Source organism: Anopheles arabiensis, chromosome 3, assembly GCF_016920715.1.
Source record: "Anopheles arabiensis isolate DONGOLA chromosome 3, AaraD3, whole genome shotgun sequence".
NCBI classification, from domain to species: Eukaryota; Metazoa; Arthropoda; class Insecta; order Diptera; family Culicidae; genus Anopheles; species Anopheles arabiensis.
This window is the reverse complement of record NC_053518.1, coordinates 71,541,646-71,567,190: the sequence shown is the minus strand read 5'-3', so window position 1 is coordinate 71,567,190 and position 25,545 is coordinate 71,541,646. Positions and strand designations below refer to the sequence as shown.

The 25,545-nt window shown below is 45.1% G+C and overlaps 1 protein-coding gene across 2 annotated transcripts in view; it reads left to right on the top strand.

Moving 5' to 3' along the window:
- The window catches only part of LOC120901563 (zwei Ig domain protein zig-8-like), a 51,007-nt gene extending 27,041 nt beyond the window's left edge, over window positions 1-23,966 (top strand). For both annotated transcript variants that reach the window (XM_040309599.1, XM_040309598.1), the window contains exons 5-11: window positions 5,055-5,200; window positions 5,435-5,505; window positions 7,895-8,058; window positions 17,215-17,426; window positions 19,021-19,126; window positions 19,469-19,519; window positions 20,572-23,966. In XM_040309599.1, coding sequence (XP_040165533.1) covers window positions 5,055-5,200; window positions 5,435-5,505; window positions 7,895-8,058; window positions 17,215-17,426; window positions 19,021-19,126; window positions 19,469-19,519; window positions 20,572-20,693 — 872 coding nt within the window. In that variant the 3' untranslated portion in view covers window positions 20,694-23,966. The remainder of the gene's footprint in view (window positions 1-5,054; window positions 5,201-5,434; window positions 5,506-7,894; window positions 8,059-17,214; window positions 17,427-19,020; window positions 19,127-19,468; window positions 19,520-20,571) is intronic.
- Window positions 23,967-25,545: the final 1,579 nt, after the last annotated feature.

Below are 25,545 nucleotides of genomic sequence, written 5' to 3'. Positions count from 1 at the left end.
ATGTCTCCCCAATGTTAGGTGGGATCACGTAAATACAATACCCGCTATATTCAATATTCATACATCCCTAAAGATTCATGAATCCCTGGAGATATATGAATTTTAATGAAATAATGAATAGAATAGATCGTTGAAGTTTCATAAATCTTTCGAGATTAATTAATTTTTCGAAATGCATAAATCTTTATAGATTAATGAATCTTTGAAGAGTCGATTCGAAATTCGAATCGCTCATCACTGAAGATTAATTTAAATGAATCACAACGAAAGACTCATGAAACCCAACTGTTGCGTCCAGCAACAAAGCTCTTTCTTTCGCGAATTTAAAGTTGAAACATCAGTTTTCTTAATTCCCTTAATTTCATTAAACTGTATTAAAAATTCACTGAACTTTCTTCTCTTGGCGCGATGGTAGAAAGAGGTCGATTTTCGTCTTCGTGCCCGTTTTAAAACTTCACGCAAACCCGATTGCGGTCATTCCACTTAATTTGCGCAGGTTCATCCGTTGCACGCGAAGCTCCTTCGGGATGAACCATTCCTACTCTCTCTATTTCGCCCGTGTTTGTTTCGCCTGTGCTACCTGTCCCTCTCTCTCACTTCACCACAACGCAGCTGTCAAACTAGAACCGCTGTTGGTAAACAACACCAACAGTACAACAAACTAGACGGAATCGTAAAACTTTCCAAAACCAGTCAAATTCAAAGAAATTGCATGTGATTCCACAAATTGATACAATAAACTACGGCGAATTTACGTAAATACTTAATTCCATAAAGCTCAACTATATAACCACAATGACATACTAAGCTCCCCTTTCCAAACGCTTTAAAATTGATTGAAACTACTGTATCGAAGGAACACACTCTAGCACCAGCGAGTCGACCACACAAAAACCCTGATGGTGTCCCTATAACTAACTTAAAACCCACCTATCTTGGCGAACGTTATCAGCATACATATAGCTTGCAGCACAAAACCCGGCCACCAGGGTTTGACGTCACATGTGTGCCCGAATTTCATCGCCCAGAGCGGTTTTGGTTTAAAGACTCGCCCTACTTCAATTATCTGGCACTGCAGCAGCTAATCAAACATTTCCGGAGGGCGATCTACTCCTGCTGCTACTGCTGATTCCATCCGTCCGGATGTGTAGTCAGCCACGTTTCTTTCAGCGCTTGTGTGGTTTGGGCAGCAGCGTCATGCAGAGACCGGCCCAGGCCCGGGCACAGTGCCACACACAAAACTGGCAACATCAGCACGGTGGCGGCAATGACGACGACGACGGAGGCATCCCCATAATGCTAATCATACGTATAAATGAGAGTGACCCTTTTGTTGGCAAATAATGCAAATGAATGTAAATATGTGTTCCGGCCGTCGCTAGAAGCGTGGAAGTTGGTTTGCCCCCCCAGGCTTCTTTGCCCCGTCCCTTTTTACCCACTGACCGCAACGTGCGCTACAAGCGCGCGCGCACGCGTTTGTGTTCATTTTCGCCCGACTGATCACGGCACGGAGCTTTCGACCGTGTGTGTTAGTATGTGGACAAAAGCAATAGTGCACCTTACCTTTCTTCCTCGGTTGCTGTGGGAGAACAGGGCGGTGGGGGATGCATTTACCGCTTGCCGGTGTAATTCAATTCGATTAGCTACACGTCCAACCGCACGGGAAACCATCGAACTGGAAATGGTAAAAGCGTGGCCAAGCAAACAGCACTACTGACCCCGGTGCATCGCGTGCCTGCCGGTCCGAAATTCTCGGGTCAGCCTCGCAAAGTATAAGGTGGCCACGAAATTTCTGAGCCTCGGTGGTACCCGCGAACGGCCCGAAGCGGAGGAGAGTTGTGGGTAGATAATCTAATTAATTTGATGGTAACTCTTGCGGCTGCGGTTTTGTAGGCTATTGTTAGAGAACTTGGGCGCCCTGGGAGGTAAAGGAGCACAGGAGATGGTTGGGCAGCCTGAAGCGAGGTGGAGGAGTTGGATGGAGAAGAATGCAGCCCTTGGATCAGGAGCGAAACGGATAATGAATAAAAGCAGACACAGGCGACGAACAAACGGGAGAACGTCAGCAACCGGTCATGTGTGACGTTCGCCTCGGCCGTCATTGAACCAAGATGGCGGGAGGGTAGGGGTAGGTTGTGAGCTTGAGTAAAGCAAGGAAAGCGGAGTGGATAATAAACCGAATGCCGTGCCGATGTACTGTGCTGGGTCGAAGGATTAGCTGATGCTAGCTAAATGCGTCTGCCCGATGGTACGGAAAGAATGGACATAAGGATAAGAGGGGGACATCGAAACAATCGCCCGAATCGGGCGGAAGAGCAAGCAGGCCGGCCCAGGGAAGCGCAACGCAGGGCATCCGGTTACTTGTTGACTATCGATTAAATCAAGATCATGGCGTCGAGATATAGTCCATTTGACGATGTCGCTCTATTGATAGTGTGGCCCACCCTGGGATTACGTGAGAGTGGGAGGACGCTCCATTATGCGAGCGGATCCGATTCGGGTACATGGATGGACATCATCCTACGCACGAAGCGAGATGTAATAGTTTACGGGATGCTTTTTCTGTGTGTTGTAGTAACTTGTCCTTTAACTGCCTGTGTTGCACCGAAAGGTCAAGCGATAAAAACAAGGCTCCTTAGATTAGTGGTAATCCTTCCGTTTGGATGGTTTTAGTGCGGAATTAATGAACCTGATAAGTACACCTGATGCAAATGGTGATAGCGAGAAAGTTAATGGACGTTATTTAATGTCTCTTGCCTATACACGGTACACTTCGAAAGGTAAAATTTCAAATAAAATAAAGAATTTATGAAAATAGATAATAGAATTAATGGAAATATGCAACAACTGTAGAAAATCCAGTGAAACAAATGAGCGTTTTAATCTTCATAGAAAAAAAAACACATAAAATGAGTAATGTATGTTGAGTGCCTTACAAAATTACTAAGTCGACTAATTTGTCAAAGCATTTTTATTGTTTTTAATGTTTCATTGCATATTACTGATGAAGTTAGAACTTGAAACTCTTTTTTCATTATTTTTGTTTTCTACCTTATTAATGAATTTCATTTTTCATACGCATAAGAGAGAACTTGGCTCGTTCCCTAGATGTTTCGTTTAATATGTGTGGGAAAATGCTTCAAGATCATTAATTTTGTCATAAAAATCAAAATGTAATCAAATTCAAGTGAAATAAAATTCAAACAAATTAAAGTAAAGTTAGTCAGAAAAACGTAACATCCATGCTTATCACCAGGAAGGCAAACTAATACGAATAATTTTCTTTAAAAATACAAGATACAGTATGTTGAAAATGCTTCCAACAATGGGGTTCTTTCCGTTTTAAGTTCGTAGGCTGAAATTTCAGCCTGTCAGCTGTTTGCATTGTATAGCAGTTTTCGAGCAGCCAGCTAAGTGGGTATAATATACGGGTGGGCTTAACCCAAGGTGTATGAATTTAGAAGGCTGATTTTTATCGGCCCACCTGGACTACATACACTTTGATTCTGGATACCATCACCATATCTCTTTAATGCACCTTGAGATAAATGTAAACATCACCTTGTTTTGCAATTTTTCGAGCAGATACTCGAATCTAATTCTAGCTTTGAGGCTAGAATAATCTAGACTGAACATTGCAGGCTAGTTTTTTGTGTGGTTTTGTATGGAGTGTTTACATGATTTCAGCCTCCAACTGTCAAACTCCATACAAAAATCTGACCACGATCGTGAAGGGCCCCAATGTTATAATATTTTCGTTAGCTACATCAGTAGTAATCACTTCAGTATTAATAAGTATTACTACTCTGTCACTTGCAATTTTATGACCTACTGGCAATTATCAGACATCACTAATGTTTCATTCAACTGACTCTACGCGATATCGTACCGTTGCATACTACCAATTCCATGATTTCGTCCATAAATACTTTCCCACACTCTTTGACGATCTCTTTGTAGTCCGGGAGCAAAACAAGCCATCAGTAAGCTTTGCCTGCCTGCTCGGCTTGATAGCCTCCCTCTTACTTCTCTCCTAATTAACTTCGACCCTCTATTTTACATCCAGCCCAAAGCCTACACCATGACGGCACACCCATCATCCCCAAAAACAAGCCCGCAATCATTACCTTCCAATCGAAGCTCGAAGCTAATCGGCTCGGTGGCACCAAACCAAACAAATAAATCCCCTCCAAAACACACATGCAGTCACACACATGACGGAATGGGCGGCCATTTCATGATCTGTTTTATCGTAATGTTTACGTCAGGGGGCCCTGATACACACACTCACACGACCGTACGCCATAAACCCGAGGACACCAAAACTACTTTGGAAAACAACTTCATCAAATGTTCGCGTCCGTCCAGCAGCGATCCAAGATCATTTCCTGAGTATCTAATCCTGATTCTACCGGCACTCTCCTGTCCACCGGTCCAGCGCATCTTCCTCACCTACCTTACCGCGTACCATGTTAAAAAGGGTCACCACACCCGCACCCGGCCGAACAAAACTGTATTTAATTATGTGGCTCATTTACTTCCTCCCGTGCCCATTCGGTCCAAACCAGTGCGCCTTCCAAAGCTTCCATGTGCCGCCGATATGACGACTTTTTTACGACTTTTTTATGAACCTAAACCGCTCCTCCCTCCTGCTTCCAAAATGGGCCGGTGTTAAACGGGGCGGAAAAAAAACTGGGAGACAGCGTCAGGCGCTACGAACTAATTTCAAACTAGCAAAAAACAACAAAATCTGGCAAACCCGAAAATAGAACAGAAATAAAGAGGATGGGGAGTAGAATGTGATACAACGAATAAGGGAGAAAGGGACAGGGAAAAGAAACGTTGTAGAAAATTTATTATGATGTGCCGGGCCGGCAGAGCGCTGCTTGGTAGCGCGTGTTACATGGCACTGAAACCACGTAACGCTGACGTGAAGTTTTTAGGCTCTTTTTTCCTGTTTGCATCCTCTTGTTTGTACGTGTGTCTCTTCTCTTTTTTTTCTCTCTCTCTCTTACACACATTCACCGTTTTCCTTTGAACGCTTTCCATTGCAGATTATGTAACGGGCGATATCAGTACATCCTTAGCCTTAAGTAAGTTGAACTCTGGTGCAACATTTTTCGCTGGACCATACCTAGACGGGAGCGGCGTTAGCAATGTAACTACACAAATCGGAACACATGCATATCTGCCGTGCAAGGTAAGCTGGGTAGCTGGGTGTGACCCCGTTTTCAGAAACAGTGGGACTCGTTCTCATTATTCAGTTTTACTCCCCTCGTTTTGTCACGAGCCGTGTACATTTTTCCTTCTTTTATTAAAAGGTTTTTTTTCTGTAGCACACACATCATTTATCCTTTCTGCCTTTGATTGTCTTTTTACATACTCTAACAGAAACCTCTATCTCTCTCTTTCTATCTTCCCATTTACTTCACAGGTGAAACAGCTAGGGAACAAATCTGTTTCGTGGGTACGAGTGAGAGATGATCACATTCTCACAGTGGACAGGTGAGCAAAACTCCCCCCTGGCACCCCTCCCGGTTTGATTGATGCGTTTATAATTAGCCTGGCAAGCGGTGCGGGATGATGCTGCTGGCACGGCAGTAGGCGACGAACGTTTACGCCTACTGACCAGCGTTACCAACCGTTGCTCGAAATTCGATTTGCACACGTTTCGTGCGCTGCCGTTGTCTCCCCGGCATTAACTCACCCCCAAAAGAATGCTGTCTGCCCGGAAATAGCATTCCAAATCGTCGCGGAACGAGATTGCATGCCGGTCCGGGAACCGTGCGCACAATTTCAATGGGTGATTGCACCGCGGCGGCCGCTGCGAAAAGCGCCCAGCGAGAGATTATTGACAGGCCTGTTTGCACACTTTGCCGCGGCAAAGCCGTCGGGCAAACAGACCACACCGTCGTGTGTCTCCGTGGTTTGCTGACGCTTCGCCGGGCCCACATCAAAAGGCGTGGAAAATACTTTTCCCCCCCTTTCTCCCACTCGCCAACCCCTTCCTCTGCGGTGGATGGGATTGGTACCGGGGCCCGGGTACCTCCAACGGGCTGGGGATAAAGTCGTGCCGGGTGCTCATTAAGAGCCCACCACCAGCACCACGCACCGAGTGGAAAGGACAATTACCTGTTTTTGCCCGCACCAGGCGTCGTACCTTCTCCGTCCCGCAAACCCCTCCCCCACGGGTGCGACAGGGGCCTTTCTGTGACGCTCGCATTCAAGTGCACATTATTAGCGACTTGTTGTATGAACGCATTAACGAAATTATCTTACATCAGCTCTAACGACAACTGCTCCAAAGCATACCACCCGGGCCCGGGTGGTTCTTTCACTGTGCAGTCGGTGAAGCACGGTAATTGTCTGTGTCACCGTCGGGTAGCGGGAAGAAGGGGGGTAAATTATCCTTTGAAATTGTCCCCCAACGGCTCGACGGCCCGTGCGTCCTCGCTGTCGGAGGTGCGATTAAAGCGTTCGGTTCGATTGGAACCGCTCGCTGTGCTTTTAAAGCAAAGGCTGCAATGGAGGCTATTTTTGTGTGCGTGCACTAAGTTCAATAGCCTATTAATGAAGGTATGGTTTTGTGTTTCTGGTGTTACTTTCTTCAGCAAGGGATGAGCAATCGATTCGGTAAATAGAGAGGCAAAGAAAATATTAGCTTTGCTCGCTTGTTTCGTTTGATGCAAGTGCCCATGCGGTACAGTTGTTTGTGTATCGCTCAATCGAAGTAAATAAAATCAATCCGATCGATTGCTGCTCGAAATTCATGAACTTTGGACGTGAGATTTTTCTACTCATATGTGAATTAGTTGGAAGGATTTTTTCCTAAGGATCATTCGCATGATTTATCTTTGAATGATAATAATGAAAAGTCTTGTGTTTGCATTGCTGAAATTAAATTAAATTCTCTTGCTATTGATCTAGGGATTATCAAAACCTTGATATAGATATATTGGTTTGATGTACACGCTTGACGCCAGCTAAATAAGAAGTCCAGCTATGAGGCACCCGGAGGCGTTTTGTTTATCCAAGCAATTAGAATTGGATCAATCTAAAGCACACGTGTGTACGACCAGCTGTGCAGTACGCTCCATGTTCCCTTTTTCTATCGTTTTATCGCCTACCGTTGCCGTATGAATGCCTTTCGGAATTGGAATGATCATCATTATACTAGCACGTCTTGTGAGGACAGTCTTGTATCCCCTGTTCGACGGAAATTTCTTCTGTCAATCGTTGTAAGCCATACCGGACGGGTGGAGACCATAGGGAAACCATTTCCATGGCAGCCCGACCCAGCAAACCAGAGTCGCTATCAAGTTGTGCAATGAAATTCAATTTTAATTGAACGGGGAGAGCAGCAAAAAAAACAGAAAGGGAAGGGAAACAGTTTGTCACACTACCATCTCTTTCTATCGTCGTATTTCGCCGAGCGATGATGCTATTGATTTCTTCCACCCGGTTTACCGGACAAGCAAGCGCTCTTGCTCTCGGTGTGCCAGTGCACCAGCGTGTGTGTGCTTTCAGCATATTAATTCTGTCGATGATTTTTACATTTCATTTCATTTCACTGCCGTGTACAATATGTGTCCGTCCGCCTGGCTGACGATACTTTACATTCAACCCAACCCCCCGATGGTGGACATCCAACCGAACCGACACCTGTTTGCACAAACGACCACCACAACCATCCCGTGGGGGGGATACGCTACACCTGCTGACTCATCCTGAACCTGAACCGACGCTCGACAACATGGACCACATGGACTGGGTCGGGGGCTTTGTCGCCTGAATCCCATCCGGGATATATCGGCAAATCAAACAAAACACCCCGCCGAACACACCATACATATATACACCTTCCCCGCGCCGAACGGTTCCTGGGCCCGTGCAGGATGACATTTATAGCCGACGAGCGCTTTCAATCATTCTACGTGGAGAGCAGCGGCGTATGGACGCTGCAGATCAAATACGTGCAGGCCCGTGACGCTGGCATTTACGAGTGTCAGGTGTCGACGGAACCGAAAATCAGCGCCCGAGTACATCTGCATGTCGTTGGTGAGTATGGACATCGATTTTGCCTCGCAGCACATACACATGGGGGGAGAGAGAGCACACTTTACCCTCGTTCGAATAGCAATCGATTCCGCCTGTCACTGGATTGAATCTCTAGTCCGAATGGGAGGCTTAGGTCTTTCGCTGCCAGCATTGATAAGTTCCGTTGACAGAGAGTTGATGAGCAGGCCTATAAATATCGGATTTAAAACAGTTTGAAACGAGTAAGATATTTATAGAAGAGATAAGTGTATAATAATGACTGATTAAATGAAATTCTGAAGCTGATATCGGAAGTCTTGGCTATGTAGTCATTTACTTCACGAAAGTACGATATCAGTACCCAAGCTCATCAAAATTCCCCATTATGTTAATTATATGCAGTCAACTCCCTGAAATCTGCCAGTCGATTGGATTAGAGTCGTTTCATTTCAGAGGTTTTCAGGGAACTTTTTCGAAACCGTAATCTGTCTTATACTTAATCCACTATTCAAATATGAAAATTAACATTTTTGACATTTCCCCTATTTAAAGTACATTTATCCTCCAGTAATCTGAATTAGATTCAAATTGACCGACAGACTAACTGTGAAATGTGCGTTTACTTTATTTCAACGCCTTTATGTTTTTAAGAACTTTTCAACGTCTCTAACATGAACACTCCATTATTCCAATAGATTTCGCATCTTGCAGATTAGATAAAGCTGACTGTATCTGTCTGATTGCAGATAGAGCAGTCAGTATTGAAACACACGAGGTAAATTCATATATATCAGTAGCTGTTCAAAACATCAAATACGTTTGAACAGCAATGTGACTAGATGGACTAGAGGTTGACTGTATTTCATGCTTCTAAACGATGTACTTCCTCCCAACATGTCAATGATCTTCACAAACTGCAATAACGCTTCAAGGATACAAACGATGCATCCGGCCACGTTTGTATCAATATCTTGATCCTCTACAATGAAATTGCTACCTCTTTCATTGAATAGCAGGAAAGCAAATCGCAAAGCTCACTCGTATGAACCGTAAGAAAACAGACACTGGGCCCTTGATTCATCAAAGAAAAGATCCACTCACAATCGTTACTGTAGAGAAAACAATCACTTTGAATTATGTTGAAGGTTTAGCAAGCAATCACTCTTTACTTAGTAACGCAGATTATAAATAATTCACCCCCCTTGCAAAGCCTAACGCTTCTTCGCAACCAGCTTAAAACAATACGTCACTTATCAATCAACGCTTCGCACACAAATCAAGCAATTTTCATCGCCAATTGCAAATATTGATTCGCAGCGCTTCGTTGCCCACATGCCGCTCAGTCCGTGCCCCAGCCAGGACTAGGATTTGGATCGATGTTTGTTTCTTCTTCTGATACCCTTTTACCCACACACACACACATACGCACCCATCCACCTACACGTCCCATGAATCAATAGATTCACAAACCCATCTGCAAATGGGTTTGATACCGTTGCTTCCCGCCACCACAATCACACACACGCACACACACATTGGGATTTGCGAAACCACAGGTACACCACCGTCTCACCCCTTTGATCGTGTGTCATGTGTGTGTGTCTATGTGTCTGCGGGTATGTTTAGGCAAGGGGAGGAGGGCAAACTGGCTTACGTTTTAATTAAATTTAGTAGTCAGGTAGCGGGTAGCGGTCGGACTCGGACTCGGAGCGCCGGTCGGCCGACACTGTCTCTTCAAATTCATTTTCTTGCAGGTTGATTACTTTCGCTCCGCAAACAACTTTTGCATTAATCTTCGACCAGCCGGCGATGGAAATTGAAACCAAGCAAAACCACTGTCTCTAGAAAACCGCTCCGCTGCGCTACGGTGGTGCGGTTTCTGCGGTTTTTGTGGCCAGCTTCGGCAGGAGGACAGCAAAGCGAACCAATGCGGCTTTGTATGTGAGTACGGCACTGGTGGCTGGCTGGCTGGCCTCGATTGTGTGATATTATTTTATTGCATTTGCAACTCGAACCTCGTACTCGGACTCGGGTGAAGTTCATCATGTTTTGTCCGATTCGATTTTGTGCTGGTTTGTTTCACTCCATAAAAGCCAGTAGATTAGAAGTACATACAAAAACACACACACAAAAAACCCCCCTTTATGATGACTGTATATCCTATCCGGTAGCCTAATGCCCGCTTTCCTAGCGTCGAGAACAACAGGACGATGACATGATGACTCTTGAGCTGCGTCCGGTATCGAACCGGACAGGCGCCGTGCGTTCAGTTTGCTGAAAGCGATGGCCTCCACTTGATGGCGGTCGAATAATGGCCGCCCGTGCTGTGCTGCTGGCTGCTGAATGATTAAAGCCAACCGAGACCGAAATCGACGTGTCCATGGCAACGTGGTGCTGCTGCTGCTGCTGCTTCCGGGAGGGCCGACGAAAGTTGTGCGTTGATTTTTCGATAGCACCGCACACACGGTGGCTCCGGAAAGCGCCTCCCAGCCTGATAACGGTTGACGGATACCTTGCTCTTTCACCCACACACACACACACATACAGGGGGTCGTATTCAATATTCATCATACTATCTTGCGTGCCCGGAACACAGCGACACAGCAGCCAGCTTTGCGGGAAGAGATGCCACTTCACACACACACACACACACACACACACACACACACACACACACACACACACACACACACACACACACACTCCACTGCTCGGTTGGGTGCACTCGTCAAAAAGTAATACAGGGCGCTGTCAAAAACAGCACAAAGTACAACTTTTCACAGCCCCGGATGTTACACGAACAACCGTGCACGTGTACTCGAACGAGAGAGACAGAGATGATGAAGTGTGTGTGTGTGTAAGGGGAAGGTATGGATGTACACCATATGTTGACCGGGAAGTGGGAAATTTTGAGAATGTACCATTCAACCCCGGTAGAGATAGCTGCTAGCTGCAGAGTCCTTACTTTTTAATGTCCTACCATACCACTCGGCAAGGCTTTTGTACCATGCTAGCCATAAATCGATTGACTACAAGACACTTATTACAGGTACCGTTTTACCGGGTTCTTGTACGGTTTGAAACAAAGCCAAACAATACACGCACACAAAAAAGGGAAAACAAAAGAAAGGCTCTATCGCTCGCCCAAACACACCTTGGGAAGTCTACTCCGGACCGATCCAGATAAATAACTACCCCCCGGCTTGGTTTCCGGCGAATGCGTCCGTGCCGGTAGCTGAAGTAACTTGAGCAGGCGCGGCACATCGGGTGGCAAAGTTTTGGCCTACCCGTGTTCTTAATTAAATGCCAACAGTTGCACGGGCGAACATACTTACCCGGATTACACTATCGAGGTTCTCTGCTGGGCTTGTGCCATCGTTCCACTCCAACCCCAGAAAACCAAACACCGGAAAGAAGTCTAACATAACCCCACTACACACACACACGGACATGTCAGTAGATCTACACACACACATACAACAATGAACACAGAACCGCAGGATGACGGTACGGTTTGGGTCTTGCGATCTGATTTCTCCTGTGACCATCATTAGTGATTCGATGCACGAAGTAAATAACAGACCCGGTGAAAACGGTCCGCAAAGAAGCGCTAGCGAGCAACCGTCCCATTTCCACAATGATGTTCCCGAGCACCTCAGCGAGCCTCATGGTGAATTCATGCCGTTCGGATCGGTGGCGCAGCCCGCGTACGTGGTTTTATTTTTCATACGGGCACAAGGTACGGCACACAAACACACACAGAGAAGCCGGGATGTGCACGCGTACGTGGAGATCGCTGGCCGGATGTTGTTGCCTCCACAGTTATTAGAGCGCTGGTAAGACCACACCGCATGTGTGCGCTACTGAACGTCGGATCGTACCGAAGCGTACAGGCACAGTAGCTGCTGTTTGCACTGCCGCCGACCAAAAGCCACCGTGTACACTACATTAAGCCACAAATTATTGAATCCCGATGCCGATCGAGCCGACGCAACCACCAGGAGCAAGTCCATCCATTTTTCCCCCTCAAAAACCTACTTCCCGCGCAATAAACATGAGCTTTCCGCTGCGAGAAAGGCCTGTCATAATCATACGCGTAGGCGCAGCGGGCAGTTGATGCACTACCAATCCCCGGTTTTTTGGGTTTTTCGTGCGCAAACCTTTACTCGCAATAAAGTACGGTTACAAACTGTGGGGCACAAAAACAAACGCCATGTGCGGTACGCCGGTAAGGGCCGCCCCCTGCGATGCCGATAATCCTTTTCGCGTGCATTATTATTGTTAGCTTTGCGGCTACGCCTGCCGCTGCCTGGTGCGCAATTTGGCGAAAAAGGCGCTTCCGCTGAAGAGGGGGTTTGCGGCTTGAATTACAGCCAACGACTTTTTGAGCTTTTGAGATTTTCCGCGTTCCTGGCTGGTCTGTTATTGATATTTAGTGTGCAAAATTCGGTGTAATTTTTGTTTTTCTTTTGTTCCATCAAGCTTAAACAACAAATGCGGAAGCGGTGCACGTACGAGCCATGTTCAACGCTTTGTATTTAATACCAGGAATGGATTAATGGCAGAAATTTTACCAATTTGAGCCCACCCCTGCAAAAAAAGGTTACTTTGATCGAAAGTTCCAAGGCGTTTCCAGCTATACGGCTTAACATGCAAGCAAAAGCAGCCCAATTTGGGCTGCCCGCGTCACCATGGTGTCCCTTTTCACACGCCTGCTTTACCGGGAAAACATTTTTGGTTTTTTATTTATTCCAATGAACAAAAACTCCATCGTTTGGGCCCACTTTTACCAAACCAACAGTTTGGCGACTTTTCCCTCGTTTACCACAAAGTGTTGTTGTTTGCTGCTGCTGCTGCTGCTGCACCATGCCGTTCTTCATCCGCCCAACTAACGCAAAAGTCGTTCAGTAATTCAAACGAAATATTTCGCACAATAATACGGAACCGGGTTTCACCAACCCCTGCCACTCCCGGTTAGTCAACCGGAACCACCGTCCTTTGTACGCGGCAAAAACTCGGCAAATTCGCCACCGAAACTAACGAAATTTATCGGAAAGCTCCCGAGCATCCCGCTCATCCACCCGATCCTTACACAAAAGTTGTACCATATTCAAATTTACAATTTCCATACCCAACTTTAGCAGCCTTTGCTCGGGCTGGGATCTGTTCGGCGAACTAGCGGATTAAACCCGCTCCACCGATACTACCAGGCAGCAGTAGCAGCAGCAACAACAACTTCAAAGATGACCGGTTGCGGAAAGTTTTCTGGCCAGTACTGTGGGAGAAGGGAGAATGGGGCTGAAGCAGCCACCCAGCAGCCCAAAAGAGGGGAACCTTAGTAGAAGTTTACAAACTTTCTTTTTCATCACAATTGCTCACCGCTAAGATGGTGAACCCGGTCGGTTGGTTTGGATGGGTGGTGGTGGTGGTGGAAAACTACGCAGCCTCCATGTGCGGACGGGATGGCTAACAAGCGTTTCACATAATCTTTTATTCTTTTTGGGAGGCCACTTCTTGCCAAACATTCGTCATAATTTTGGCCTTTGCCGGAGTTTGGCGTACAAAGGGTGCTTCGTACGTGTGTGTTTGAGTGTGGTTGTGTTTTTTCTCTCTTTCTCTCTCTCTTCGGTGGCCAAGTTCACAGGCATCCAGCACTTTTCTTACAAAGTTAGTCGGCGAAAGTTTGATGATGGCCGTGGGAAAGTTTTGGTTAAGTAGTGCGCTGAAACCGTAATCAGCCGCGCTTTTGGCTTTTGGGGGAGAAAAAGAATTTCCCCAACAGTGTGGTGCTGTTGGAAAGTTTGTTGTAAAAATGTGTGAAGGATGTTTCAGTTGCAGAAATGTTTGATAATAATGTGGCCTCAGCTAGCTGCACTTACTACTAAAGTGAACGATAGTTTCTTTCCAAAAAGCAATACTTATAAACTGTAAAACTTTTCAAATCATGAAGAAACATGTTTCTATGCAATAGATACAATATACATCTTAATAACAACTCTTTGAATAGCTTTTGATGGACAAACTTTTTAATTAAATAGAAACGTGTGCCTTTTAAAGGGTTTAAATCGTGCAATTAAAGGATTATTTGACATAATTTTTCAAATTATTTGTTTATCCAAATGAAAAGTATAAAATGTTTCCTTCGATTTTAAAGAAGAAAGTTTTGAATTATATTGAAATATAGAAATAAATATAAAAGAAACTATTTTGAAGAGATTCAAGTACAGTAAGAATTCAATATTTGAAAGATTTTTAGTTAAATGTGCCAGAGTTGGCTGACAGTTCAATTAAAAAGCATGCGTTTGTATGTACACACCGGTTTTTTTTTAAATTCCCAAAAGTCTCATGGTCTGTTGGGTTATATTAATATATAATTATAAATATGACAATCTAAAAAGTATACATTCAAGCATCTAAACATGCAAAAGATCACAAAGCATGAGCTGAGAAAAGCTCTTTCTCTCAACTTGGACTCACAATTTGAACAAAAGAGGTTCTATTTGTTGTATAATTCAAATTTTGTTGATCCTTTAAAATAAATTCCGAAGCCATTTGCTACCACAATGCAACTTTTCCCACCAAACCACCAAAACGAATGCACGTACCGATGGTTGACCAATCTGGCCACTTTCTGACCTTAATTGATAGTGGGTCTTATTGTGTATGGGAAAGAAAAACAGCAACCCTCCTCCTGCGACAATCCTCTGCAATCTCCGCCAAACGGTGCATGTCGAACGCGCTTGTCCGACATAAAACACTTCACATAAAACAATCATCGAGCGCCAGCTCGTAACACAGCGGCAAACAACCTTCCAACGGCACTCGACAATAGTTCAACGAACGGCGCCGCCGCGTTTGAAGTGCTCGGTATGGGGGGAAGCCGGGGCAAAATACGAAAATAAAAGGGCCAACGTGCCCCGGCGTCCGACACAGCGAAACGCTCGATTATGTTAAGTTGTCCGTCGTTATGAGCAATTCCCGGCTAGCTCCCGCCGCCCGCTCGCCTAGTCTAATGCAGCGTTTTATTTTTCACCTTTTTATTTCCCCCACCGATGGGGGCGCCGATGCTGACGGGGGGAAAACAACAGACATCGGGTGGGAGATGCGATAAAATGTGGCCAGATTTTGCTACGCACCGGCACGCAGCACTATCCGAACGATGGCGGCCTACGACACTTCGATGAATGAAGCTGTTTTTACCCAGTGCACGCGTACGCGCTTTTTAGCTGTTCAGTCGGTTGTGTAGAGTGCAATAGTTGTGCTGTACATAGCAACGATAATTTGCTGCAAATGTGTAAACGCGCTCGCGTAAGCACTTGTCGCGCAAAGTGGATCCGAGCGCGGCAAACGCCCCACCATTTGCGCTCACAAGCACATCCCACTAGATGACCTTTTTTTAGACCCGTCCTAGCCACCTTTCGGTCTCTGCAATCTGTACCTCACTCCCTCTAAACACACACACACACAAACACACAAAAGCTAAAGTGTCGTTCAATGTAAAGCAGTTCGCCTGAAATGGATGTAAAATGCGCCATTCGGTCGTTGGTCTCTTACCTTGGCGTTGGGTTGGAGACGGGGAAGGCCATACCATCCACTTGATCGGGGCAGCGATACCAGGGGAGTGGCAGAAAGATTGCAGCGGGTTTTATGAGCTGTTGCAAGCACTTCACAAGTACCTACTGGCCAAATGGTTCCTCACCCGGCGCGGTGTGGCGTTTGGTGGTTTCATCCTTGTAACGACCGATTGTGCTGCGCTACGTGGATGATTTATTCACGGCAGATTATATTGCATTAATGGGCCTCTTCCACTGCCTTCGTGTGTTTCCCCTCCTCAGACTGCTGGTGATGAGGCAAGGGAGGAAGGAGCGGCGCACAAGAATCGAAATCCATGCATCGTACAACAAATCGCATTCGGGTTTGCGCGTTTGCAAGCGACCTATTGCAAAGACCTGTTGTGTGGTGCGGTCTAGGCAAGGGCACACACACACACACACTGGCACATCCACACAGAAACGCGCGGGGCACGATTGGGCCACCGACGCCACCGATTGACGATAAATAAAACCGTCCCGGCAATCGGTAAAGCACTCACAGGGATTAGCAGAGGCTTTTACAGTAAATTTAGAACCATTAAAACCGCAAACCTGGCCGACTTCCTTACCCACTGGTGTGCCGTGTGCCAAACCGATAAACGATCAACGAATCAAAAAAAAAAAGATACATCCCAGGGTCCCTGTTACTGCAGCCGCGGGAAGAACAAACCGGACACTGGCACACAAAACGAACCAACGCCAAAGCCGGGGCCTGTCGATCGGGTCGTAACGGCAGACGGGCTTGTGAGACTGGCTTAAAAGCGCCATAAATTTCCAGCCCAACAGCCAGCCAGCCAGTGGGGCTTTTATTTTTGTGACTGTGGCTCCGTAAGAAGCGTAGCTGTGAAGGATTTCGCGTTCGTTTATGGTTTCTGTTTTTGTTTTTCCCCCAGCCCAGGTACTTCTTCGTCGCTTCTTCGTAGAATTTATGCTTTTATTTGGAGCTTTATCCCCACACATTGCTCTAGCGGCATCACACACACACACAGACTTACTTCCTCTCCAATTCTAGCCCCCCACGAAAGCCTCTGAAAGCCAAAGGACCCAGCGTTGTCGTCGTCGTGTGTCGTGCCGAGGGCAATTTCGGTGGAAAATTTGCCGAAAATTGACACAACTTTAGATCGTCGAAATTGAGTGGAATGAAAATTTACTGCCCGCTTAGCCCGTTGTCGTGTGGGGCGGCGGAGAGTCGAGATAGAGCGGGCCCGGCCCGGCTGCCCGGTTGAAGGTAGGGTTTGGATGTTGATTGCCCACTTCGGTTGCCCGTCCTCACAATTCGGCCGTTGTTAGAAGCTAGAAGCGGCCCAGCCTACAGTTGAACGAGCAAATAAGTTTCCCTTTATTGTGCAACTTTATTTAAGCCTAGGTGTAGATATATCTTTCCTTCCCTCTCTCTCTCTCTCTCTCTCTTGCTCTCTTTTAACTCGTTTCCCCCGGTTTTTTTCCGTTTGGATACGAATTGATCCGGTTGAACCATTTGTTTGGCTCGATTGCTTCCCCCCTCTCCCCACCGTGCTCGTGTCACCTTCATCGTCATTCAAGGTGGAAGATTAAGTGTAACCATCTTGCTTTCTGTCGCTTCCAGTGCCAAGAACCGAGCTTATAGGTGACTCCGATCGCTACGTCAAGGCCGGCAGTGCCGTCATCCTGCGATGTGTGGTCCGGGGCGCCCTCGAGCCACCCTCCTACATCATCTGGTACCACGGTACGCAGCAGATCTTCACCGAGAGCCGGCGCGGCTGGAAGACGCAGCTGGACCGCGGTGCACCCGATCTCGATGGGGACATCCACAGTACGGTAAGTTTGCGCCATTGCGTTTGCATTGCGATGGGGACCATTTGTGTTGTGTCAGAGTTTTTTCGACGCTTCGTCTCGAAAGTTGACTGCAGAGTGTTGTGTATGAGAAAAATAATGGTTCCTAGTTTTACTACCAACTAAGTGAGTTGAAATGTAGGGGTAGTATATTACATCACATAACATTGATTTAACACCTTAACCGGATGCCTATATGATATACAGTGAACCCTCTCTTATTTGACACCTCTCCAATTTGAAAAACCTCTCTTATTTGAACATTTTGCACAGTCCCTTGATTTCCAGTACATTTTTGTTCCTTTAATTTGGAAAACCTCTGAAATCTGTGTCCCTCTTATTTGTGTATGGTGTTGCCATGGTTATTGAACGATGTGTGCTCAAATTAGCGATTCTGTTCGCAGTTTCCTATAGCAACAGTTAAGGCTGCATACTAAATGTTCTGTCTCTTTCATGTTTGGATGGACCTTTCATTCACTTTTCACCTCTGTAATTTGAAAACCCCTATTATTCGACAGTCCCATCGCCTCTCAAATAAGAGAGGGTTCACTGTATTTTGTTCGCTCTTTGCTCGTGTACATTCAACTCGAAAAAAAAACAACCAAAGTCAATTGAATCATTCTTTCTCCATCACACTACCTGTTCATTCAAATGATTTTGATTTTAGACCAGCGGCTACAGAATTACAAAGCAATAAAGGTCATATCAAGCTTTTCAACGTGAACGACTGGGCGCCTCCATGATAGCGCGATGGAGGCGCATAAAGAGTCGAGGTTCATTGGATATAACCTTCATTTTCTTACTTGTTTTTTTCATGTTTAAAAAAGGCCCGGAAAAGGTTAAAATATGTGTGATATCTTTCAGTAAAATAATATGTTTTTATTACACAAGATTCAATGACAATGATATAGTTTCCGCTTAACGTTGCCGGAAAAAGCACACTTTTTGAAAGATAAATGTGAATGTTTTCCTCACGAGTAGCCTATTTTTGCGCCTGATCGTTTAATGATTGCCTTTCATACAACTTATTTGCAATTTAGTAAGGCTTTGGAGCATGTCATGCTCACTTACGAGAATTTAATAAAAGCTTTCAGTATAAATTAAATAATTGAAAGTTTTAGTGTCAACATAAATTAACTAAGCTTAGAGCACATAGGAAACTAAAGCATCCGTATTAACGATATTCTTTAAGAAGTAGACAGTAAATAAGACATGTCTCAATGAAAAGAGAGTAGCAAGAATTTGAGCTCTAAATGCAAAAAATTACGACACACTGTCCAACAATGTGAAACTCGGTACAAAAATTGGTAAAAGATAAGCGGTGATAACTGTAAAGATTATTTTTATTGTTCAGTTAAACCATGAAACTAGAACCAGAGTAACATTACTAGTAGAGAACTGTTATAAGCTCCATAAAACAGACGCCACACACAGTAGACAGTATCGAAACGTTGTTAAAAACTGATCATAAATCAATTGGGACCAGTTAGCAGTTCCCAGACCCTTCGTTACCCTTCACTACGCGTCAATAACATTGTCCTGTTCTCACTCTTTCACCTGCACTTCCACCTCTCCGCAGATTGGCTCGCTGATAATAGAATCGACGAGAAAGAAGGACTCCGGAAATTACTCCTGCAGCCCATCCAACAGTCCACCGATCACTGTCTCACTGCACGTTATCAACGGTAGGTTAACGACAGAGAGGCCAGCCTGCAAAACCAGATAAAACGGTGTGCGATGTACGTGTGTGCGTGTGTGTGTGCGTGTGTGTGTGTGTGCGTGTGCTCCCTTGCAAAAAGGTGACTTTACAAACGGGATGGGACGTTCCTCCCAACGGTACCAACGCACACCGCAGCACACACACACCAACCACCGCACATCGCACAACTATTTTCCATTTACATAGCTGCCCGATATTGATCTGCTTGTTTGTGATTTCGTTTCCGCGTATTCCCGTGGGCATGGGCTGTGTTGCCCCCATCGCTGACAATCGCTCGATGCTATGAACCCGTTTGTGGCGCCTACAGGAGAATCGTCTGCATCCGCTGTCACGTCATCGGCAAGATCGCTGTTTGATGGTAAGCATAATTGAATTCTCATTACTGTTGTTTATAGAGCGATGGCTGGAGAGCTGCCGAGGGGGGGGGGTTCGAGGGCACCACCCCAAGGGCCATGTTCACTCGTGGCAGATGACTTGTGGTGCGCCGGCAACGCTTTATATAGCGCTCAGTGCTGCATAAATCATGAACTCGCGTGTGCTGCTATTGACACCCGGGGGTCTCCCTACACATGGCGAACCAATCGTCTCGTAAAGTAGCCCGTACGATAGCAATGGGATGTCAATTGAAATTGGAAATGAGAAGCCATCGGCGGCGGGCGAGGAGGATCATCATCATGGGGCGATGCCTCGAAGGGGAGATGCAGCAGCATATGCATGTGCTTTGCAGCTGTGACAGCAGCGAGATCGGTAAAATGCTGCCCCGGTCCCAGCTGGTGTAGCGAGTGTAGAGCGCGTTCGCGCTGTCGATATCAAGCGCAGATATTGCCTTTTGTTTTGCTGCACGCTTCGCAAACGGTCCGCGGAGGCGCAGCATTCAATATTTGCTTGATTATTATCGCCCGGCTTCAGTGCATTAGAGCCATGGGACCTGGTTTGCAATAAACTCTGCGCACGGAATTATGACCAAAGAATCCAATTTTGTGCACGGCAGCACATTGAATTTAAGGCCATACAGAACAAACATTCAACGGTTGATTTAAATGCTCGTACGGCTCGCCGTACAAAGCAGCGTACATTCTTATTATTCAACTGTCGTGTCGGGAAATTCCATTTTGGGGAGTTTTTAGAGCCAGCCATCAGAAAAGGCACAATTACGTATGCAATCAACATTGTGTTCCAATCGTGGCGCAATTCAATTTAAATTCATCAACTAAGAGGGGCACCGGTGTTTAGCAAATCAAACACTCCAAGCTACTCCATTTGTGCTTTCCACAACAACATCAACAACAGCAACAACCGAAAAAAACTGCTCACTAATCAGCTTTGTTTGTGATTCTAACTGGCATGGTGGTTTTTTCCCTTTTCTTTTTTCCTCTTTTTCCTCTTTCTTTCTTCGTTTCATCTCCACAGACAGCATATCGATGTTCAAGCAGCGCAATCTACAGATTCTACTCCGGCATAGGTCATTTGTTATGCTACTTGTATTGGTTATCTATGCTCAGCTAAGCTGTCATGTGAACTATAGTCTTTAAGCATAAAGTTAGACGTATTAAGGCAGATTTAGGGCAGCAGCAGCAGCAGCAACAAGCAACAAAGGGGGGAGAAACGGGAGGGAAGAAATGGGAAACGCAAGCGTTCGCAAAAGATAACCAAAAAAAAGGGGGGCAAGCAAAAAGCTCACTTATCCACAGGCAAAAAAAAGAGGGAAAAGAAAAACAAACAAAAATCAAAGCAAATGAGAGAGAAAGAGAGAGAAAAAAAAGTACACAAGACGCGACGCAAACGTAATGATAAGTTATAATACAACCAAAACAAAACAAAAACTAAGAAAAAAAAATACCGAACAAGTAAAAGGTAATTCGAAAATCATCCACGTCCATTCTCTATCGCTAAATACACACACTTAAAGTGGTAAGGTAAGAAGACCGGCAGACTACCGGCCCCCATCCCGGTTGCTGCTAAACCGAACGGGGTCGAGAGGTGAAAATTTTGCTCACATATAACGAACAAAAAAAAACAAACGGTGAAACTCGAATCTCGAATCATTACACACAAGACACAACACAGACACAGGAGAATAAGGAGACGAAAAAAAATATAACGGTTAAATGAAGCTCATTCTCGACTGATAAGAAGGCGGCTGCAAAAAAAAAATGAGGGATGAGAAAAAAGAGCCAAGTGAAAATGTTTCAGTAGAGTTTTGTTAGGGAATGGTTTGGAATGCCAGGAATGATGGGAGGAGCACACATAACAAAAACAAACAACAAACACAAGCACACACACACACACACACGCAGGGAAAGCTCTAAGGACGGATGGGCTAATCATGACGAAACGGGAACGTGTTTTTCCCGCCAAGCGGCACAAGTGGCAAAGTTCAAACGAGTGGAATGCTGCTGCTGGTCAAACGCTGAAGCAAGGGCAGACCACAGGGACTGAAACGCACTACGCACGTTGTAAGCAGGTGGCAGCGCACCTGCAGATTGTTTGTTGATTTTGTTTCGTATTTTTGTTTCTTTGTGGTTGTGGTAGCGCGTAAGATGCTTCAAGTTAGCCTCTAGCTCCTTCTCTTTGTTTCTCTTTCTCGCATCACAAAACGGTTTCCATGTGGGTTGAAATTGGCCTGTGTTTTTTTTGTAGTTGGTGTGTCCTATGTGGTCACTCGAGTTCAAGACAGACCATCCAGCGCTGCTCGTCGATTTTGGGTTATTTATGCTGTTTTTCGTCCTCAACCGTGTGTTACAAACGGTAGCAAAGAAAAACACACCCACAAAAACATTCCAATAGGCATTTCATGCGTGTGGGTGTGAGTTTTTTTTATGAGAACACACCCACTTCGAACCGACAGCCCACAGCAGCATCCAGCTCCAATTTGGTTAAGCAAGTCCCCCGAAAACTTTACTCCATCAATGTCAATGTTTTTCTGCTCTGCAAGGAAGATGAAATTTTCCTACTACTTGTGTTTTTTTTTTTGGTTTTAGGTCACCGCTGGCTCCTCCTTGTGTGCTTTGTTCGGTTCAGTTTTTTGCTCCCAAGGAAGTTTTATGCTCTAGTTTTGGGCCTTGGCGCAAACAGAGTGTGTCACTGTGTGGGTGAGAGCGTACGCTATTCGATCATGTCGTTAGCGTCGGCTGCTTCATGATGAAGCAGGTGATGATGATGATGAGGGAGAGCATATTTTCGTTTCACCAGTGGGCACGGCACGGTTTGAAAATATGATGTAGTCGTGTTTTGTTGTTATCGGACCCACTCGGCAGAGCCACAGAGCGTGGAAACAACTTTTCCACTATCGATCACTGCTGGAACACGTGCGCAGAACGAGAAAAAAAGTAGCGTCCTCGTTGAAGAAAGAAGGAAGAGGAAGATATTGCCTGTGAAAACTATACACAAACAAACAAACACAAGACTTCACACAAATATCGCTCACCCAACGAAAAGTGTGAAAAAACAGAGACAGGAAAACAGGTACATAGAGCATACAGCAAAAAGATAAAAACACACTCACACTCACATACGGTAAAAACAGAAAATCATCGTTAGCAAAACAGTCCTACTGATACGTTAATAATCAATAAATAATCATTTTATTGAACCCAACAGAACAAGAAGGAGCGTGGGGAACAGAAGAGCGAAAAAAAAACCAAGCGAAGAACTGAACAAATTGAACAAAGCATCTACTAACACTCACACACAGTCGAACTAACCAGAATATCCAAGAGCGTAACGCAAAGTGGTGTAAGTTAATTGACAAACGAAAGCGAACAAAACGTGCAGTCACAAATTCACAGTCACATGTTATACTCTACTACGAGCGATAGTAAGAAACTGAGACGAAGGGAGACGGAGGGTGACGCCAAGTAATAACTATTAAAATAAACGATAAACAGACAGAGGCAAACCAAACAATGGGACGAGCGAAGAAGAACGCATACAGTAAACAAAACATACCAGAAAAGCAAAAAATTAACCACCCCCTCCCTAATACCACTACCGGTGCGTGGAAGAGGAAGCAGAATACGAAACGGAAACAGTTCTGTTTCCGCTGTCATGTAAAATGTTATAACTTACTTATACTACTACAACAAGTTGCCAGTGCAATGTGTTTGTGTGTGTGTGCAGAAGAGAGTGTGGACAGGGGTGAGGCAGAAAGATTGCAAACACACAACATGTAACAGTGACACAGCCACATCAAACAGACGTACAAAAGAAGCTACAACTACTACACAACGCCATCCCATTAAAACGAAACAAAAAACGAAAACACAACAGAAACACACACACGCGCATACACGTATGTAACACAGTCCATGCGGCCACGCAGCAGAGTAAATCAGTATTTGAGGATCAGGATCAGCGAAACAAAGCGTTCAATTTTAAATCCAGAATGGTACACGGCACAAGGAAAACGGTAAACGATCCTTCAAATGCATGCAAAGTGAGTGATTGTGAGGCAAGCAAAGAGGATCACTTACTACCCCCAGAAAGGAGCATCATCGCCATCATCAACTTCATCGCAGTCGTGGCCAACTTTCAACACTGGACTGTCCGGAAATGCAGAAGGTAAGCATGCATCGCCTAAACATACGAAGCCAACCGAATGGCGTCCAAAACAAACAAACAAAAATCGAAAAAGAGAGGAAGAAAAAGAAAGAAAGAGAAAGAGAAAGAGGAACGAACAACGGTTGCCATAAAGGATGCAGATTAATGTTTCAGCAAGCATGTAAAGCAAAGGTAAACGTATCAAATAAAAAGGCAAAAAACGGGGAAAAAAACAAAACACAACACAAACAAAAAAAACACAAACACACATACCAAACAAAAATAAAAAGGAAACACAAACCACAGAAGGAAAAAGAAACACAAAAAATTAGACACAAAACCACAACTCATTGACACGCAAAACACGGAGAGGATAAAAACCAAACAGAAGAAGAAAAAAAACAAGAGAAGCGAAAGAAGAGAAGAGAGAAAAAAACAAGAAAACACATGGAAAAAAGTGGAAAAGAAAATATTGTAGTTATATATTAGTTAGGTAATTCATGAAAAATTATATTGTACATATTTTTATATTTTAATCCTCAGTTGAATAAAAAACCAAACATATTTTTTTTAATGAAAACGGTGCCGCCCCAGTGTTGAGCTCTATTTCCCCGAAACCATCGAGCTGTAAGTGTGTAGTGTGCAAGCGTTAACACCTCCTTCAAGAGCGCCTGTAAGTATATGGTGTTGCAAAGTGTTTTCATACTTTCGCGCCATGAATGTATAATCAAGCCAATGAGCACCAGTCCACTTTTGTTGCCTCTTCCCTTCTTCTGTTGTCTGTTTTTATTTCTCTGCCATTGTATTGTTGTATGGGTCCTGCAAGCGTGCGCGCGCGTTGCCCAACCATCATAGCAGCACGTTGGCGTGCGAAATATTTCACGCCTCGACTGGTTGACCAAGAGCTTTTTCTCGCTCCCTTTCGGCTCTATCCTATCGTCCCCTTCAACTGTATGCGATTGAGTACCATTTCACGCCTAGACCACACGCCTAGCTGTTCCTTGTGCCCCATTTTCATTATTCCCACGGTGTGCCGGGCTCATCATTTGCACTAATTGCCTGGCGCGGAAGCAGCGGCGTCGGTGTGATTTATACGCTGCAGTGCATCCGAATACGGAAAACAAGATGCAACGTGGCAGCAACAATAGCAATATTAAAAAAAAAAACAACACACACACAAAAGCAGAACCATCCGTTATGATGGACGAGAAGCCATGTTTTATTTGCCATCTTGCCAACTCGCCCCTTTGCCCATTATGTTCATCAACTTGCGCAGCGTGTGCCATTGTACCAGTGGGCTGGAGCTCTATTTTTGCTGTCAACTTTTCCACAAACTTTCACGTGTTCATTTTTATTATCATTTTGCACTCTTTCTCCCTGTCTCTTTGTCTTCTTTGACTATCTTATCTCGGTTGTATCTTTTCGCTGGAAGCGGTAGCATTGCATCATCTCCACTGCAGACAGAAAGGCAAAATTTGACTTTTCTCTCTCTCTCTCTTTTTGCTCTGTTTTTTTTGGTACCATTTTTGCATATTTTTATGTTTTATCAACCATCTTTGCTTCCAAAAAAGCGGTACAAGCCGGTATGGTGATGGGCGAGTTTTGCATTTCGGCTCCCATCCCCTTATTGCACAAACCACAAAACGCAAAATGCCAAAAAGTGGAGCGGAACGGTACCAAAAAAAGCCAGCAACACGCGCACACGCCGACAACAAGTTGAATAAATAAAGTGAAAAATCTGGCATGCGCGTGTCAGCACAGGCCGCTCGGCCTCCACATAGCGCTTCAGTTTTTTTTTTTCTTGCATTTTCATTAAACGTTTCAAGCTCAATTGCCCGCTCAGAG